We start from the raw sequence: 19,021 nt of genomic DNA, 5'->3' as shown, positions 1-19,021 counted from the left end.
GCAAGCCACTGTGCCAGAAATCCTGGGCTCTCCTTTGAGCTCTGTCTCTAATGACCATTACACCCTACAGGTATAAAGAACCTCATGGAGGCGGACCTGTGGGTACGGTAGCTGGTGCATGATTGAACAGTCCCACTAACACGTATTCCAGTTATCCTCTTCTGCGCACCATCAATCCAGCGCGACTGTGATCCTGAATAAGTCAGGTGCATGGACTTTAACAGGGCAATACGTATCTGTCTGGGTTAATACAAGGATAAAGATGGGATCTATGTGAATGGGCACCAAAAAGCAAAATCCAAGGTACCGGTTGAAGGAATGATTCACACCCCAGTGGGGTTGAGCACTGCTTCACGGATCCTTGTTTATTCCCAACGCTGACCCGGGAATGGTTTAATACTGGGTACTCCAGAGGAAGCAACAGTCAGTCGTCCTGCCGACACAGCAGCAGCAGCCCCTATAGGCAGCAGTGGCTGTCGCTGATCAGAGAAGTTCAGGCTTCTGCCCTGGCCACTTCAGTCCATCTTGGTGATTTCAGGATCTCCGCAGAACCGTGAGAGCTTGGCATTCCCAGCTGTAACCATAATTCAGGATGCAGCCTTGCAGTCCCAAAGCCTGCATTTTGTTTGAGGAGTGGGGGATGAAAGCCCAAGGGATCTTGTGATTTTTATTTGCCTTGTGAAATTGAGAAGTGTTTACAAGATAAACTACTAAAGAAACAAATACCTAGAGGGTATTCAAGAAGTGACTGTTTACCAGATGAGAATCACCCCCCCCCCCCCAGTATCTTTGCATTTTCTATTTTAGGACTTTCGGAACATGTTTTGAGGGTCAAGTGTTAAATTTTCAGAAACAACCTTTAATGAGTCAGGATAAAAAACCATCTGGCACAGGGATTCTTCAAATGGATGAACTTCAGGAGAGAGGAGGAATTTCCCATCATCTTAAGATTCCCACTGGAGGCTTATGAAAGAAGCTCGAAAATTGGATCTACCTCCTTCTATCATTGCTCCTTTTATCTTCCTGCCCACCCATGAAAGGAAGTGAAAAAGAAATACTGGAAAGAATAGAGAGATGATAAGGTTTTTGTCCTAGAGGCTGAACGTGCAAAATGTAAGCTCCCAGATAAGACAGAAAGAAGTAGCATTGCTTTTAAAAGGGCTATTGGGCCCTGGACAGTGGATTGTACCGAGATCTCTAAAGGATATTTAAGTGGCAGGTGGGTGGGCGGGTGAGGAAGCCACCTGGAGGAGGTAGGACTGGGCCGGAATCGAAGACGGCTCTCCACCCTCCCTAAACAAGCTCTCCTAAGTGACACTTCCTTGTGTCCCAGGAAGTGACGATCAGTCAGTGTAGACGTTGGGACTCCGGGTCTCAGCCGCTCCGGGGGTGCTGCGGTGGGCGCCGGCCGATCTCTTCTAACGCCCCATTCCCAAGGAGGCGGCGCCTTGCGGGTATCTCGGCGAGCTGCCGCGCCCGAGCCCTCTGCACCCCGCCGAGGCTGCAGGAGCTTCCAGGGGCTCTTGTGCCGTTTGCCCAACTATTAGGACGACCCTGAACCCCACGGCTCCCTGGAGAAGGGGATTGAGAAAGGGCTCGGGGGAGGACAGGACTTGAGCAAGCCGGGGCACGGGGGCGGGGGAGCCCAATTTAAGCCTGGGAAAAGTCCCGAGACGGGGACGGGCGGCGGAGGATCGCACCCATTCTTTCCGAGGAAACGGACAAAAGGGGGCCACTTAATTGCACCCGCGCGCTCTCACCTCGCCCGGCAAAACCCAAACACGAATGCAAATAAAAGCCACCAGAGGCTCTCAGACGACCGTACTCCGCGGGTGGGGCGGGAAACAAAAATAAACAGCGGGGCAGGCGGGCGAGAGCGCGCGCGAGGAGGGGGAGGAGCGGCCCCGCATCCCTAATGAGGGAATGAATGGAGAGGCCCCCTCGGCTGGCGCCCGCCCACCCAGCGGCGGCCGCCAAGTGCCTCTGGGCGCTGTGTGCCGCGCCCGCCGCTCCGCGCGCTGCCGGCTCGGGCCGCTGCTCCGGCTGAGGCGCGGCGGCGGCGGCGGCGGCGAGCGCGCCGAGCAGCCGGGACGGGCGCGCCGAGAGCCGGGGCGCCGCCGCCGCTGGGCCCCGGGCGCGTGGCTGCGGCTCGGCCGGGCGGCGCCGCACACCTGAGGCGGGGCGCGGGGCGCGGCGCGGGCGGCGCTGTCAGGGCCGCGTCTCCCGGGCCCGAGCCGCGCTCGCCGGGACGAGCCGGGCAGTGATTTGCGGGGCGAGCTCACCTTCAGCCATGGCCCGGGGAGCCTAGCGGGGCCCAGCCGCCGCCCCCCCCCGCCGGCTCCCCTTCCCCGCCTCCCCCCACCCCTCCCCTCGGCGCCGCATCCCGCCGGCCTCGCTGCCCGGCCCGCGCCGGGCAACCGCCCTCGCCCGGAGCCCGCCCTCGCTCCTGCCCGCGTCCCCCGCCGGCGCCGCCGCGGGAAGCGGCTCCCCCTCCCCTTCCTCCGCGTCCTCCTCCCCCTCGCCCCGCCGGGGCCGCTTGTTGCACCGCCCCGCGGCCTGCGGGAGCCGCTCGGCCCGGCCCGGCCCCGCGCCCGCACCCCCTTCCGCTCGCCCCCGGGCCCGCACCCCAGCCCGGCCGGCGAGACCCCGGCCCGACCCCGCCGCCCGCACAAAATGTCGGCCCGGACGCCATTGCCGACGGTGAACGAGCGGGACACGGAGAACGTGAGTAACCCGAGCCTCCCCCGGGAGCGGCGGGGGCGAGACCCTGGGCCGACCCCCACTTCACCCTCCGCCGCGCCGCCGCCCCCCTCCCCACGCACCCCCCTCCCCTCGATCCCGCGAGCAGCCGCCGCGGCACGGTCTCCACCTGGAGCCGGAGTGCCCCTCGCCCGCCGCTCAGCCCCCTTTTTCATTGCAGCCCCATTTCGCCGCTTTCCCCTGGAGGGCGGGGGCTGTGCGGGGAGCCCTGTCCTCGGGGTGGTCCTCCCGGAGAGGATGGGCGCATGGAGGGCAGGGAGGCAGCGGCGAGGGCAGAGTGGGCATCCCCGATTGCTGTATTTGTCCGTCGGCATGCCGCGTCCCCACCCGGGGGTTCGCTCTACGGTCGCGGGCGAGCCGGCGGACTACCTCTCCCCCCCCAACCCCCGCTCTTCTGGCCCTTTCAGCCCTCTGCACCCCCACCCCCCTGCATTGCCCCATGACTTGGCTTTTTGTGACACTGTGTCCCATTTTGGGTCGTGGGCACCGCAGGGGGAAGGTCGGAATGGAAGGGGCAGTGGTAGTAGAGATGGATGTGTGTGTTTGTGTGGATGAGTTCCTGCTGCCGAGACACTCCTCGGGAGGGATGAGTACAAGAATTTCCCGGACAGCCTCTGTGGCCCTGGGGTTACAGCAAGACGTTGGAAAGCCGGAGGAAGCCAGTGGCTTCTCATTCTCTTCCTCAAGTCAGTGGTGGTAATTAAGGGCAGGTTTTACTTTAAATATCTCTCCTTCTTGGAGTGTCACACGGTGCATTTCTTTGAAGGAAGGATTTTCTGTGTCTTTGATCAAATTGCCCTCAGGAGTTTTTATCTGGATGCGGATGTCCCTGGTGTTTAAACTCTTGAAAACCAAAAGGACCGGATCAATTTGTATTCCCACCTTCTGAACGAGTACAATTTGTGTGTGTGTGTGTGTGTGTGTGTGTGTGTGTGTGTGTGTGTGTGAGTTTCTTTGTGGAAATGGGTTTTGTTTTGGGATTTTTTTCCTCGGTTTTTTTGTTTGTTTGTTTTGGCTTTGGTTATTTTTTAACCTTCATGACTTGTAAATAGGGCCTTGGCTGGTTTTCTGACTGGCTTTTAAGGGGCTGGAGGGTACCAAGTTTCGTGGGCTGCCCAGATCTCTCTGGGCCGTTGTCTAGGTGTCTAGTTAACTCAGACTCCAGTCTTGGAGTACCAAGCCCTGGGTCATAAGGATGGTAAAATAAAATATGAGCGCTTTGGCGTTCTTACACAAAAGGGATGAGGGAGAAGATAGGAGCTCACCTCTGAAGTGTTGGCGGCTGGTATAAACAGATTCTTTAATCTTGGGAGAGTAGAGGAGCACAGAAACTTGATAGAATTACGTGAAAGGAGAAGAAATTCTAGTAAGAGACTATTGTTCGAAAAAGCTGAGAAGGTATTTCAGAGTGTGCTTTTGTCCTCCCTAGTATTGTGCATTGAAAATGGTAAGCAGTGTGAGGCTGCTGCTCGCAGAAATGAGAGTAACTTCATTTTGCATTGTAACAGGCATTTAAAAAAATAGAATTGATGCATAATTTAATTGGGAGATTAAAGGAAGGTAGGGGGAAAGGATGAAAAATTTGGTTAAAGGTGATCCTGAAGTCGAGTTTTGAAACTGAATGCTTCTCACAGGAACTCTAAAAAGATTCCTGTCATTCGGTGTGTCATTTCAGTGAATGAAAAGTAAGACAGACGATGACCTCTGTTTTTATTAGCCAAACGCTGTGTGTTAACCTAGAATGGGTGGGAAAATACATTGTTTTTATTTTCTTTTGGATTTTGAATAGTCTAGCTCTTTCCATACTTGCATGAATAAGGTACTTTTCAAGGATATGGGAGCATGATAGGAGCATGCATCAAGGAATAGTACAAAATGCAGCATCACACGTAAGACCCACCCACACCCACCCCAGTGGATTTCGAAACTCAGCAAGAATCGTGTGATAAATGTTGTTGTACCTTCTGAAAATAATTATGCTGTAGAAACTCATTTGCTCTGGTCCCGAACATGTTATTTCAAAGTGACTTTTATGGTCTTGTCCCCTGTCCTTGTGTTGTACCTGACTATTCCTCCATGTAGGCGACTTTATCCAATTCTAATTTTCTCCTAATTGCCTAACATCTCCCAGTTTGTGGAAAATGTCTATTACACTGTGGCTGTAAATTTATCAGTAAATGTGCGACCAGCTTTGTTTTTGAGCTGGTTGGGGTACAGATGCATTATTTAAGATAAGGCCTCTCCCCTCAAGGAGCTTACAGGAAAAGTGCATATAATCCCAAACAAATAGTGTACAGAAGAAAACTGTGTAAATAAGGCTAAATTGGTTTGTAAGTGCTGTAGGCGTTTATCAAAGGGACCCCCAGAGACGGCTGTTAAATCATTGTTGGTGTCTCTCTCTATTCTCTGGTTAGTAGTAAATGTCATAATGCATTCTTACCTCTTATCAGTGAAATAAAGAACAAACCTGCTTGTTAGCTAATATATTGATGCCAGTATGGCAAGCAAAACGTACATTTATTTGTAGTCGTTTTCAGTTAAAGTGACGTATTTTTTAAAATAGTTGGGAAAATTTATATTCATATGACCATAGAGACTTCAGGTCCTTTGGAATATTAAGGAAATAACTAAAAACATTCTACCACTGCTAGAAATGTTTTAATTTAAACAGATATGGCAATTTTAAAAACCATCTTTGTATTTTATTGTCATTTGCAGTTAATATGAAATTTTGTTTAGTCATATGTGAATGTATTTGGACTTTGTGTTCTTGGGAATATGTAATATCTACCTTATATATGTGACTAGTGTGTGTTAAGGATAAATTAAGAAATTCAAAAGAGAAGTGTTAACAGCACTGATCTCCTATTACTACTATAGGTATATAGTAGAATGAGAAGGAATTGCCTTTTTTTCCCCCAAAACATTCTGTGTGCACTTTTTCAGGAGTTATTTTCTTAGATGAAGGATTTGTGCATTGATAGGCTTGAATTGGCCAAATACCCAGAACAACTAATGATGAACTTTTAATGCACTAAACACTTCATAGTGAAGTAGAGGGAGTAAAAAGGGGCGCCTGGGTGGCTCAGTCGGTTAAGTGTCTGCCTGCAGCTCAGGTCATGACCCCAGGGTCCTGAGATCAAGTCCCACATCTGCTCCCTGCTCAGCAGGGAGCCTGCTCCCCCTTCTTCTGCCTTCTCATGCACTCTTTCTCTGTCAAAACTAATAAAATCTTTTTTTTAAAAAAAAGGAAAAGAAAAAGTAGGAAAGATATGTCACTGATCATTGAATTAATTTATGCAAAATGTGTTTGATTTTATATTGTAAAGAGTCCAGAAGAAGAATGGGCATTTGAAATATTTTTTTTCTTCTCTTAGGTTATACTTGGATAATTCCAGCATGAATGTAGATAATATAGTACTCTTAGGTGCTTTTAAGTGAAGCAAGAGCAATTGTTTTCCCGTGCTTTAGGAAAACTCTGATTATACTGATTTTTATGGATCCAAAATGCCCAGACTAGCTTTCTGTGGTGAATTTTGATTAGTAGTAAGAAAATTGATTTGACTCCTTCTTGGGATGTTTTGGTTAAATTTATTTTGACTCTTTTAATAGTAAAACTCTTGAAGGTGATTGTTTTGATAGAGCTGAAGCTCACTGTGCTGACTGTCCCAAGTGCTTAGTGAGTCTGCGGTGACCATCAGTAGTTTGTCCTATGGGAATCATTAATGATGTGAAAAGGCAGGAGAGAAGCCTGCCTTTGCTACTACCTTTGGGTTGCTCACTCCCCTGTGCACGCCTCAGAGGTCACTGTACTTATCACATTACGCTCTGATCACTGACTTTGTCCCCTTTATTCTGTATCCCCAGTACCCAGCACAGTGACTGGTAATCAGTCATATGTAAGACATCAGGGCTGGAACATTCCCCTTTTGAGTTTTTTCATTTATCCTCAAAATACCTTAGTGACACTGGGAAGGATAAGTATTGCATACTACAGCAGAGGCAGAAGCCTTCAGAAAGTTAAGTGACCTGCCCAAGGTTATAATCTCTGACACCTTCCACTGTTGCTGTACTCGTGCTATTGCTTCTTGGAGGTGCTGTTTGGGTTTGTTCTGTTTTTGTCTTAGAAATTCAAAAAGACTATATGAAATGATATAAAATACATTATTAGAGTAAGAACAGGCGATGCTGTGCTCATCTCTATTTTGAACCTTGGCTGTTTTCACTGTCTCGAGTACCCTGCTCTTTCCCCCTTATCCCTGATTCGTAAATCCTTTATGGTATGGCTCATCTTTCTAAGAAAAATTCTGAATTGGTTATAGCAAGGATTGCTTTCTGCTGTAGCTGAACAGCTGTCGATGTAGAGTCCACACTACTGGTCTCCAAAGTGGGCGTGCAGGACAGTCCATTGTGAGAAAAACATCTCTGCCTTCTGTTCCTGCCTGGCCAAAATGCTATTATGAACTCTTCCGCTGCTGCTGCTTTAAGCCCAGGTTGTTTACAATCAGCCACCTTGTGGATGGTGGAGGAGTAGGGGGACTCTAAGCTTGCCTCCTCCCTCGAATAAAGCTAGAATCAGCCACATGGTTTTCAGATTACTATTTTTTAGCCATTTCTTCTTCCTTCTCAGACTTTCCTTTGGGGGTCATTTTCCATTTACCCAATGAACACCTCTGAAGTTCTTTTACTAAAGGACTGTTAATGATAAACTTTCTTTTTTAAATCTGAAATATATTTTGCCCTTATTATTCAGTGATAGTTTTGCTCAGTCTTCAATTCAGAATCGACAGTTATTTTCATTCATTGCTCTGAAGATTGTATCCCATGGTCTGCTGATTGCCATTGTTTCTGTTCAGAAGTCATCTGCCATTAAGTCGGTAATCTTTTCAGGATGCCTGGGTGGCTCAGTTGGTTAAGCCTTTGCCTTCAGCTCTAGGTCCTGATTCCAGGGTCCTGGTATTGAGTCCCGTATCAGGCAAAGAGCTCAGTGAAGAGGCTGCTTCTTCCTCTGCCTGCAAGCCCCTGGCTTGTGCTCTTTCACTCTCTAACAAATAAACAAACCTTTAAATAAAAGTAGGTGATCTTTCCCATCTGTCTCTTCAAGATTGTCTGTTTTTCTTTAAGTGTTAGACTGTCACTATAGTGCATTTAGGTATGGATTTCTTTTTTGTTTTTCTTTCTTTCTTTCTTTTTTTAAGAGGAGGGGCAGAGGGAGGGAGAGAGAGAATCTTAAGCAGGCTCCAAACCCGGCACAGAGCCCAATGTGGGGCTCCATGCAGGGCTTGATCTCACAACTTTGAGATCATGACCTAAGCTGAAACCACAAGTAAGACTCTTAACCAACTGAGCCACCCAGGTACCCCTGTATTTCTTTTTTTCCTTCCTACTTCCTATGTTTGTGATTTCCTATCTTTCTTCAGTTCTAAATACTTACCAACTATTATCTTTTTGAAAATTGCCTTGTTTCTGTTCCCTTTAGAGGTTCATTTGGGGACTCTGATTTGATTGTGTTAGACCGTAGCCCCTCCACGTGAATTACGTTCTCATTCATTGTTTTCACAAGTTCATTTCCTCTCTATACTACAAGCTGCATGATTTGTTTGAATTTGTCATCTGTGGATTTATATCTTTCATCAGTTCGACAATCAGTCATTCTCTCTTAAAATATTAGTTTACCTCTGTTCTCGCTAGTGTTTCCAGTGCCCTGATTAGATATGTTAAGATTTCTCATTCTATCCTATATATGTCTTAGACTCTCATTTCTTCCTCTATTTCATTGTTTCTCTGTACTACAGTGTATAGTATAATCTGCACTACAGTTATGGTATGTAATGTTTAGATTTATATTTTAGTTGGCTAAATCTCTTTAATTGTATTTAAATCACTGTTAATCCCTCTGTTAAGTTTGTTTATATTGTCATAAAAAACACATAACAGGAAATCTGCTCTCTTAACAAAAAGAATTCTAAGTGCATAGGACAGTATTGTTAACTGTCATCGGCACAATGTTGTATAGCAAATCTATAGAACTTTTTCATCTTCCGTGACTAAAACTTTATACTATTGAATAGCCACTTCCCATTTTCCTATTTCTCCAGTCCCTGGCAACCACAATTCTACTCTTGGCTTTTTTATAAGTTTGACTATGTTACATCTCTCATTTAAGTGGAATCGTGCAGTATCAGTCTTTCTATGATGGGCTAATTTCACTTAATATAATGTCCTCAAGGTTTACCCATAATAAAGCATGACAGAATTTCCTACTTTTTATGGCAGAAAAATACTCCAATGAATGTATATTTCTTTATCCATTCACCTGTTGATGGAATTTGGGATGTTTTCTTAACTTGACTGTTGTGAGTAATGCTGCAGTGAACATGGGATTGCAAAACTCTCTTTGAAGTTCTGATTTCAATTCTTTTGAATAAATATCTGGAAGTGGATTGCCAGATTATATGTTCTATTTTCAATTTTTTAAGGGGCCACCATATTGTTTTGCTGCACCGTTTTACATTCAAACAGCAGTGCACATAGGTTCCAATCTCTCCACGTCCTTGTCAGCATTTATTATTGTCTGCTTTGTTTTTTGATAATAGCCATGCTAACTGGTGTGAAGTAATAATCTCATTGTGGTTTTTGATTTGCCTTTCTCTGATAATTAGTGATGTTGAGCATCTTTTCATATGCCTGTAGACCATTTATGTGTTTTCTTTGGAGAAATGTCTATTCAAGTCCTTTGTCCATTAAAAATCAGGGTTGTAAGAATATTTTGGATATTAACCCCTTTTCAGATATATAGTGTGTAAGTATTTTCTTCCATTCTGGGGGTTCCCTTTTCACTGTGGGGATTGTTGCCTTTGCTGTGCAGAAGCTTTTTACTTTCATGTAGTCCCACCTGTCTATTTTTTTTGCCTTGATTGCCTGTGTTTTTCATGTTATATTCAGGAAGTCATTGCCAAGATCAGTGTAACGAAGCTTTCCCCTATGTTTTCTTTTAGGAATTTTAGTTTTAGGTGTTATATTGAAGTCTTCAATACATTTTGAATTAATTTTTGTGTATGGTATAAGATAAAAGATCCAATTTCATTCTTCTGCATGTGAAGATCTGGTTTTCCCAACACCAGATTTATTTATTTATGGTTTATTTATTTATTGTAAAGACTATTTATTTATGGTTTATTTATTTATTGTAAAGACTACTATTTCCCACTTGTGTGTTCTTGGTACTCTTATCTAAGATCATTTCACCATATATACAAAGATGTATTTCTGAGCTCTCAATTTTATTCCATTAGTCTATATGCCTGTCTTTATACCAGTGCCATACTGTTTTGATTATTATAACATTGTAATGTGCTTTGAAGTCATAAGTGTGAGGCCTTCATCTTTGTTCTTCTTTCTCAAGATTGTTTTGTCTATTCAGGGTCCTTGTGGTTCCATGTCAATTTTAAGATTGTTTTTTCTGTTTCTGTAAAAAAAAAAAAATGGCATTGGGGTGTTGATAGGTATTGTGTTGATCTGAAGATCTTTTTGGGTAGTATGGAGGGAGGGAGAGAAGCAGGCTCTTCACTGAGCAGGGAGCCTGACATGGGGCTCAATCCCATGACCCCGGGGAGCATGACCTGAGCCAAAGGCAGATGCTTAATGGACTGAGCCACCCAGGTGCCCCTGTTGAGAGTTTTTTGTGATGAAAGGATATTGATGCCTTATCTCCATCAATAGAGATGATCATGTGATTTTCATCCTTTGTTCTGTTAATGTAGTGTATTACATTGATTACCTATGTTGAACCATCCTTGTATCCTAGGGATAGATCCCACTTGGTCATCATTTATGATCCTTTTAATGTGCTATTAAATTTGGTTTGCTAATACTTCATTTAGGATTTTTGCATATATTCACCAAGGTTATTGGCTGTGGTTTTCTTATAGTGTCTGTTTCTGGTTTTGGTATTACAGTAATGCTGGCCTAAAATGAGTTTTCCTTTCTCCAATTTTTGGAAAAGTCTTAGAAGGATTGGTGTTTATTCTTTTTTTTTTTTTTTTAAAGATTTATTTATTTGAAAGAGAGAGAAAGAGAGGGAGCACAAGCAGAGGGAGCTGCAGGATCTCCGCTGAGCAGGGAGGGATGATCCTAGGACCTGGGATCATAACCTGACCTGAAGAAGACACTTAACCGGCTGCACCACCCAGGCACCCCATTCTTCTTTAAATGTTTGGTAGAATATATCCAAAAGACATCTAGTCCTGGACTTTTCTTTGTTGGAAGGTTTTTGATTACTGATTCAATCTCCTTGCTACATCTGTTCAGATTTTCTTTTTCTTCACTGTTCAGTCTTGGTAGGTTGTATGTTCATGGGAATTTCTCCATTTCTTCTAGGTGCCAGTATGCCAATTTGTTCACATATCATTACATAATGTAGTCTCTTAACTATCCTTCCTAGTTCTATGGCATCAGTTCTAATGTTTCCTCTTTAATGTCTAATTTTAATTTGGTTCTTCTTTCTTTTTTAGTCTAGCTAGAGATTTTTTTCACTTGTTGATTTTTTCAAAAACCAACTCTTTGTTGAATTTTTTCTATTTTTCTCTTCTCCATTTTTTACTACTGTAATCTTTATTATAATTTCCTTCTGCTAATTTTAGGCTTAGGTTTTTCTTTTTTCTAGTTCCTTAAGGAGGATCTTGGGAGAGTTCTTTTTTTATTTTTTAAATATAAGTTTTTATTACTGTGAACTTCTCACTTGGTACTGCTTTTGCTGCATCCTGTAAGTTTTGATATATTTTCTTTTCTTTCTCTCCCCCACCACAGTGTGTGTGTGTGTGTGTGTGTGTGTGTGTGTGTGTATGTGTGTGTGTATGTGTTACTGATGCTGCTTCTCAGGGCTTAACTGGGTACCTCCGCAGGGGGTATAGCCACTCCTTCCACTGCTGCCTCTTGGTCTTCAGGTTTTCATCTTCCTTGTTCAGCCAGAGGTGCATGGCACATGTCTTGTCTTTTTGGGCCACAGATCCAGGGCTTGTACTTCTTACCTTTGTAAAATTTCCTGAGGTTCTCTTTCTGAGTCTGGTTGATAACAGAACATGGGCAGTGGATTTGTGCATAGCTCAAATCTCGGACAGCTTGGAAGCCATGCTGCCTTTCGCTCTGGCAATGCACAGATGCCATAGCTCCACCTTCAGGTCTTCCAGCTGTTTGAGCAGCTCCTCTGTCTTCATGATGCAAAGGTCTCGAGCCTTAATTTTGGCCATGTCTGCACAATCTGCTGCCACTGCTGAAGGAAAGAGGACTGTATATTGTTTTCATTTGTCTCAAGATATTTTCTAATTTCTATTTTGATTTCGTCCTGATGCAGTGGTTATTCGAGAATATGTTCCTTAATTTTCACATGTCTTCCATTTTTCTTCTGTTACTGATCTCTGATTGTATACCATTAATTTGGATAAGATACTCCTTACGGTCTCAGCATTATTAAATTTGTAAGATTTGTTTTGTGACCTAACATGTGCCCTATCCTGGAGAATATCTATGTACCTTTGATAAAAATGTGTTCTGTTGCTCTTCAGTGAAATGTTCTAAACATGTCTGTTAGGAACATTTAGTCTATAGTGCTGTTCAAGTTCTTCAGTTTTCTTCTTGCTAACTGTCTGGATGTTCTGCCCACTATTGAAAATGGGGTGGTGAAATTTTCTACTGTTACTGTGTTGCTGTCTATTTCTCCCTTCATTCTGTCATGGTTTGCTTTATATATTTTAAGTACTCTGATTTGGATCTTTAAATATTTTTAAATGTGTATCTTCCTGGCCAATTGACCTTTTTATCATTATATAATGTTCCCTTTTTTTTTTTCTGTCTTATAATTCTTTTGTCTTTTTTTTTTTTTTTTAGGATTTTATTTATTTATTTGACACAGAGAGGGAGAGAGAGAGCAAGAGAGGGAACACAAGCAGGGGGAGTGGGAGAGGGAGAAGCAGGCTTCCCACTGATCAGGGAGCCCGATGTGGGGCTTGATCCCAGGACCCAGGGATCCTGACCGGAGCCGAAGGCAGACGCCTAATGACTGAGCCACCCTGGTGCCCCTCTTTTTTCTTTCTTAATATCTTTTGCTGTCCATGTGTCTTGTTGATTTTTTTTTATAGTGACATACTTTGATTTCTTTTTCATTTTCTTTTGTGTATCTTCTCTAGGTATTTTCTTTTCTTTGTGGTTATTATGGGACTTAAATAAAACATTTCACACTCTTAACATCCTGTTTTAAGCTGATAGCATCTTAACTTTAATCTCATACAAAAATTCTGCTTTAACTTTTTCCTTCCCTACACATTATATTGTTGTTGTCACAGATTACGTTTGTGTTGTATATCCATTAACATTTTATAGTTATAGTTTTGTAAATATTTTTGTTTTTTAACTTACATGCCAGAATTAAAATGATTTGCACAGCATTGTTACATTATTATAGTATCCCGTGTTTGTGCATGTATTTCCCATTACCAGTGAAATTTATATTTTTGTATGCTTGCCACGACTGTTCAGTGTCTTTTTGTTCAACTTGAATGACTCCCTTAAGCATTTCTTACAAGGCAGGTCTAGTGGTGAAGAACTCTCTCAGCTTTTGTCTATTTGTAAAAGCTTTTATTCATTTTTGAAGGACAGTTTTGCTGGGTATAGTGTTCTTGACTGGCCAGTCCGTTTCCCCAGCAGTTTGAATATTTGCATTCTTTCCTGGTCTACAGGTTTTCTGCTGAGAAATCTGCTAATAAGTTTATGAGGGTTCATTTCTACATGACAAGTAACTTTTTTCTTGCAGCTTTCAAAATTCTCTATCTTTGACTTTTGACTATTTGAATACGTGTTTGGGTACAGAGACTTTTTTTGAGTTCATCCTGTTTTGGATTCATCCTATTTAACTTCTCTTGGGTTTCTTGAATCTGGAAATCTGGATGTCCATTTCCTTCCTCATATTTGGGAACTTTTCATTAAAAACAACAACAACAACAACAAACTTTCTGTCCCTTTCTCTCTCTCTCTCTCTCTCTCTCTCTTTTTTTCCCCTGAGACTCCCATAATGCACATATTGGTTTTTTGGTGGTATCCTATAATTCCCTTAGGCTTTCTTCACTCTTTTTCTTCTTTCTTTCTTTCTTTCTTTCTTTCTTTCTTTCTAGTTGTTGTTTTTGTTTTTCCTTTGACTGGATAGCTTTTAACAAATGTTAACATTTGCTCATTCTTTCTTCTTTTTGATCAAGAAAAAGAAAAAGAAAAAGAAAAATTCTGTTTGATCAAGCCTATCGTTGAAGCTCCCTAATGAATTACTGCCTTCTTAAATTTAACTCCAAAATTTCTGTTTGGTTGTTTTTTGTATTTTTGGTTTCTTTGCTGAAATCCTCATTTTGCTCATGTATCATTCCATGATGTCATTGAGCATCTTTATTTCAGTCATTTTGAATTCTTTGCCAGGTAATACATATACCTCTCTTTCTTTAGGGTTGGTTTTGGAGATGTATTGTCTTCCCTCGATTGGCCATTTCCCATTTGTTTGTATTCTTTATAACTCTTTGTTGGTAGCCACACATTTAAAAAAAAAAAAAAAATGGTTACCTCTCCCAGTCTTTATAGGCTGTCTTCATACATGGAGAGATTGTGACCATTCAGTCCAGCTGGAGATTCTCAGGTCCTCAAACCTTTTTTGTAGATGTGTCTTTTCTGGACATGTGCATGTAGATACCTGATTAGAGGGATTTCCTGTTTTGTTTTTGTTTTTGTTTTAAGAGCTGTAATCTCTTGCTCCCCCTGGTGTCTGTCTGGTGTACTGTGGTTCCTCTGAAGGAGCAGCACACTTAGCTGGCTTTGTTCTCAGCATACCAGAGAAACTAGCAGCGTGCTGGATACATGCTACACTCTTCTCTTTTTCCATTGTTGAATTTTTCCATTTCATTTTTCATTTCTAAAAGTTGTAAGTTCTTTCTCTCAAACCAGTCTGGCCTATTTTATAGTCTCTTGGTTTTTGTTTATTTTTGTGACTTCACCTTCATTTCCTTAAACATTTGACATATAGTTATTTACTTCCTATGTCTGGAAATTCCATTATATGAAGTCCCTGGGGCTTTAGCTTTAGTGTTTGTATCTGTTGATTCTCATCTACTGTGGCTTCTTTGTTTCTGTATTTGCTGTTCTTTGGGGATGAACTCATATTTGCCTGATTTTTATCTGTGTGAAACTTGGGGCTCTAAATTGAGGATGACTTCCTCTAGAGAGGCTTTGTTTTTGCTCCTAATGACCTGGGACTTTTTTTTAAAGACTTATTTTTAGTAATTACTCCCCATATGGGGCTCGAACTTACAACCCCAAGATCAAGAGTTGCATACTCTACTGACTGAGCTAGCTAGGAGCCCCTGACCTGGGACATTCTAGTATCCTAAAGGAGTTCCAAGTCAATGAAGGAGTTTTACATTCGCCAACCTTGTAGTGAGTCCACAGATTAATATTTGGACCCCAGGGCAGTGCTGGGTTTATAGTTGTTTTCAGCTGGAGTTTTTTAAATGTTTACTTACTTTTCCCTTGGATTTTCTCTTCAAGCCCAACGGTATACTTTAAAGTATGTCTTATCTTGGAAGACCCTTCATATTATCTTGCATACTAGTCAACAGAAAGATTGGAATAAACTTTTTGGAAATGGGTGTTCAGAAGTTTCCATACTTTATGTGATTTTACTACCCTAAATTATATGTCATTTCTCGGTTTCTCATCTGCACACTTAAAAATATGGACAGCTTTCTAACTTGTTTATACATTTGCTAGATCAAAAATCTTAGTAGATTTTGGGGCGCCTAGGTGGCTCAGTAGGTTAAAGCCTCTGCCTTCAGCTCAGGTCATGATCTCAGGGTCCTAGGATCGAGCCCCACATCAGGTTCTCTGCTCAGCAGGGAGCCTGCTTCCCTTCCTCTCTCTCTGCCTGCCTCTTTGCCTGCTTGTGATCTCTGTCTGTCAAAAAAAAAAAAAAATCTTAGTAGATTTTGGACACCATTTGTTAAAGTTATTAAGATGATGTTTTCAAAAATTGCAGATTGTCCTTAGGAAGGTACTTTCTAACATGATTTTCATAAAAAACTTTTTGTATACATGGCGGGTAGATTGAAATATGAATATAGTCCTTGAAGTCAAGTGTCAGCATAAACTGAATTTGTAGTCAGCCCTTCAGATCTCAGTATCATAAGTTGTTAAGCTAAGATATTAAAAATCAAGAAATATATTAATATGGCACAATGTTTAATCACTGAAAAGTTTGTACCATTGAAATGTAATATGTTTCCAAAAACTTTACCTTTTTGGTATCATGTGTTTTAATATAATACATGTATAATTTAAGTCAGTATTCCTATAGTAGCCCATACTTAAAACTTTCAGTGATAGGGTACTTGATCTAAAGATTGGAGACTAGTCTATACAATAGAGTCTAGCATTGTTCTAGAATTCTGAGTCAACTTTTTCTTCCTGACGAAATTGAAAATACTTTGAGGCCAGGGACTACCTCCAATATTATTTCCTTATATCCTGTATTACCTCCCATAGTTTTTGGCATATTTTTGGCACTCACCAATTAAATAAATCAAGGTCTAGTTTATTCATTTATTCTCAGATGACTTTATGAGCCAGCTTGAGAGATCACTTCACATCCACACTCCCTAAGCCCTGCTCTGTTGCACTCTGTTCATACGCAATTTCTCTAGGGTAAGATCCAGAAATCTCTCTTCTTAAACCTCTCCATTATTCTGATGTTGGTATTTACTGACTAGGCTTTGTAAAAAAAAACAAACACTGATTTATGTGATGATGATCATGATTGCATTATAATAAATCTCATCTTTTAATTGAAATGAAAAAAGACATTATGGTTGCCGGCTATGTTCTAGAACGTGGTGTGGAAGAAGTGACGAATCAGTCCTTTCAGTGGATGATGACAGCCGTAGAAAACAACAGGGAATTGTCTATCTGGGGGGTAATAAGGCACACATGTGTGGCATTTGTAGGTCTAAGGTTGAGGAAGGAAGTAATGAGGAATTTCACATTCTTCCTTCTCCCAGCTTTATGTGGCGAACCATATCGGGAAAGTGGTGGCGGCAGAGCTCACCATATGGTGCCCATTCTGAGAAAGTCGTCTTAATACTGTTTTGACCACTGTATCCATTTAGTTCAGGTTGTCAACAAATCAGAAGCTGAGCCACAGTCCAAAGTTTGAATGAACTGTCTGTAAAGGATATGGTGATAGGTTTATTTTAAATCTTTAAGACATGCCTACCTTTCACTGGGGATCAACAGTGCTACTTTCCCAGTTTCCAAAGACGGTTTGCTTTTATTTCCTTTCCTATTTGTTTCATCTCAACTGGAGACCAAAGGGATACAAAGACAAATGAAACCTGTTCCTGCTCTGGAGGGACTCAGAGCCTGACGGGGAGATAGACGGAGACAAGCAAGTGCAGTAGAAAGTTACAGTTCTTGTCCTCTGAGTGAGCAGGACACTGAATAAAGAAGGAAGGGGGAGGGAGGGGGGAGTGCTCAAGAAAGGTTCATGGCCTTTGAACTAGGCTTGAAAGGCAAGTACTGCTTTGCCAGGTGGCTCAGTGGAAAGAAGAGACTACCGGGCTGAAGGAGCTTTGTGTGCAGGGCCCTGAGCGTGCGGCTGGGAGGAGGAGCGGTCAGGGAGAGGACCGGCCGGCCGGGGACTGGAGACTGGGCAGGGCTTCGCGTGTCTCAGCAAGACCTGGTCCTGGGGCACCAGTAGCCCTTGGGTGACTTAAGTAAAGGGCCAACATGATTAGATTTGTATTCTGTGTATGCTGAAGTGTTTTTAGAAACATACTAGTTTTTAAATTTAGTGGCCTCCAGCACCTTGCTGGCTCAGTTGGTAGAATATGTGACTCTTGATCTTGGGTTTGTGAGTTCCAGCCCCGCATTGGGTATGGACATTACTTAAAAATAAAATCTTAAAAAAAAATTTTTTTAAAAATAAATTTTGTGACCTGTATTCTCAAGATCCACAAAAGAGCTTTGACTCTGGTATTTTGAAAACTTGTTTGCTACACTGGAGAAGGGTTTAGTGAGGGGGAGATGCCAGCACCAGGAACAAAGAACTCTCTCCCTGAACCAGACTTCAGGTCGGCCCCTCTGAGCCTTGTTCTCAAGTAGGTTTGACTTTGGCCTTCATCTCTGCCCTGTCCTTCCAGGGCCTGCACGGCTCCAGCTTAACAAGGAACTCCACTAAGTCAGTTAAGTGCGAATCCCCACCAAGGCACCCTCTTAGGCCAGTTTAGCAGGAGTCCCCTGACCCTCAGGTCTCATCTTAGTAATTTTCCATCCACTCACCTCAGCTCTGAATCCCCAGCTGTCTTTACTGTATTCAGAGCTGATTTCTCTCCCCTATCACAATACCCTGATGCAATAATCTTGAATAAAGCCTTTCTTACCATTTAGCAAGTGTCAGAATAATTATTTCTTTTTAACACTAGTTAAGGAAAGATTCATGTTTCATAACGAAATCCCAAACACATTTTACTGGGATAGTATGTATTGGGAGTGAGGTGAGAGAAGCCCACAGGAACCAGAAGAATATTGGTAGACCAGAAAGCAGAACCTCTCAGACCTAGTGCAGAAAGATAGTGTGCCATAAAGAGACTAGGACAGGGATTTCTTGGCAAAGACTGAGGTTGGTGATTCATTATTCTTTCATGGTGTGCTGTCTGTGATTTTGATAGACGGGAGGACTACAGTTGACCTGAGGGGGGACGATTATTCAGCTGGTTTATCTTGGTAAGTCGCTTAACCTCTCTTTGTTTCTTCTGATGCTTACTGGTACATCTCATTTTGGTGCCTACCTATAAACTGGTCGTGCTCTTTTCTACAGAGATGATTTATTATGTGAATGCACTGCTAAGTCACATGACTGATTCTTCTGACCACGCTAAATTTTTTTCTGATTTCTCCTTAAGCAGCAAAAACTAGAGGGAATTAAGTTATGTACCAGTGGCCACTTGTATAAACCTGGAGAAATAAGGAAGGATCTGTCCGGTAAATTCTGAAACATGAGCGCCCAAAGAACAGGCTAAGTAGAGAAGTCTTGAGAGAAGGTTGATACCAGGTTGGGTGGTTGAGCACCTCTGCCTTTCTCTTTTCCCTCCCTCCCCAGCAAGGAGAGAAATCAAGGGGAGGGAAGAGTATATCGGGAAGGAGACTGTGTTCTCTGTTCTGCCACAAGTGAATTATTTAT

The 19,021-nt window shown here is 42.8% G+C and overlaps 1 protein-coding gene and 1 pseudogene across 3 annotated transcripts in view; one reads left to right on the top strand and one right to left on the bottom strand.

The window, feature by feature from the left end:
- Window positions 1-2,544: 2,544 nt before the first annotated feature.
- Window positions 2,545-19,021, top strand: part of MARK1 (microtubule affinity regulating kinase 1) — a 115,669-nt gene continuing 99,192 nt past the window's right edge. For all 3 annotated transcript variants that reach the window (XM_045982878.1, XM_045982877.1, XM_045982876.1), the window contains exon 1: window positions 2,545-2,724. In XM_045982878.1, coding sequence (XP_045838834.1) covers window positions 2,674-2,724 — 51 coding nt within the window. In that variant the 5' untranslated portion in view covers window positions 2,545-2,673. The remainder of the gene's footprint in view (window positions 2,725-19,021) is intronic.
- LOC123928176 lies at window positions 11,637-12,020 on the bottom strand (annotated as a pseudogene).

The sequence above is a fragment of the Meles meles genome, chromosome 17 (genome assembly GCF_922984935.1).
Source record: "Meles meles chromosome 17, mMelMel3.1 paternal haplotype, whole genome shotgun sequence".
Classification (NCBI taxonomy): Eukaryota; Metazoa; Chordata; class Mammalia; order Carnivora; family Mustelidae; genus Meles; species Meles meles.
The sequence above is the reverse complement of the archived record's forward strand: the minus strand, read 5'-3'. Positions and strand labels throughout refer to the sequence as shown.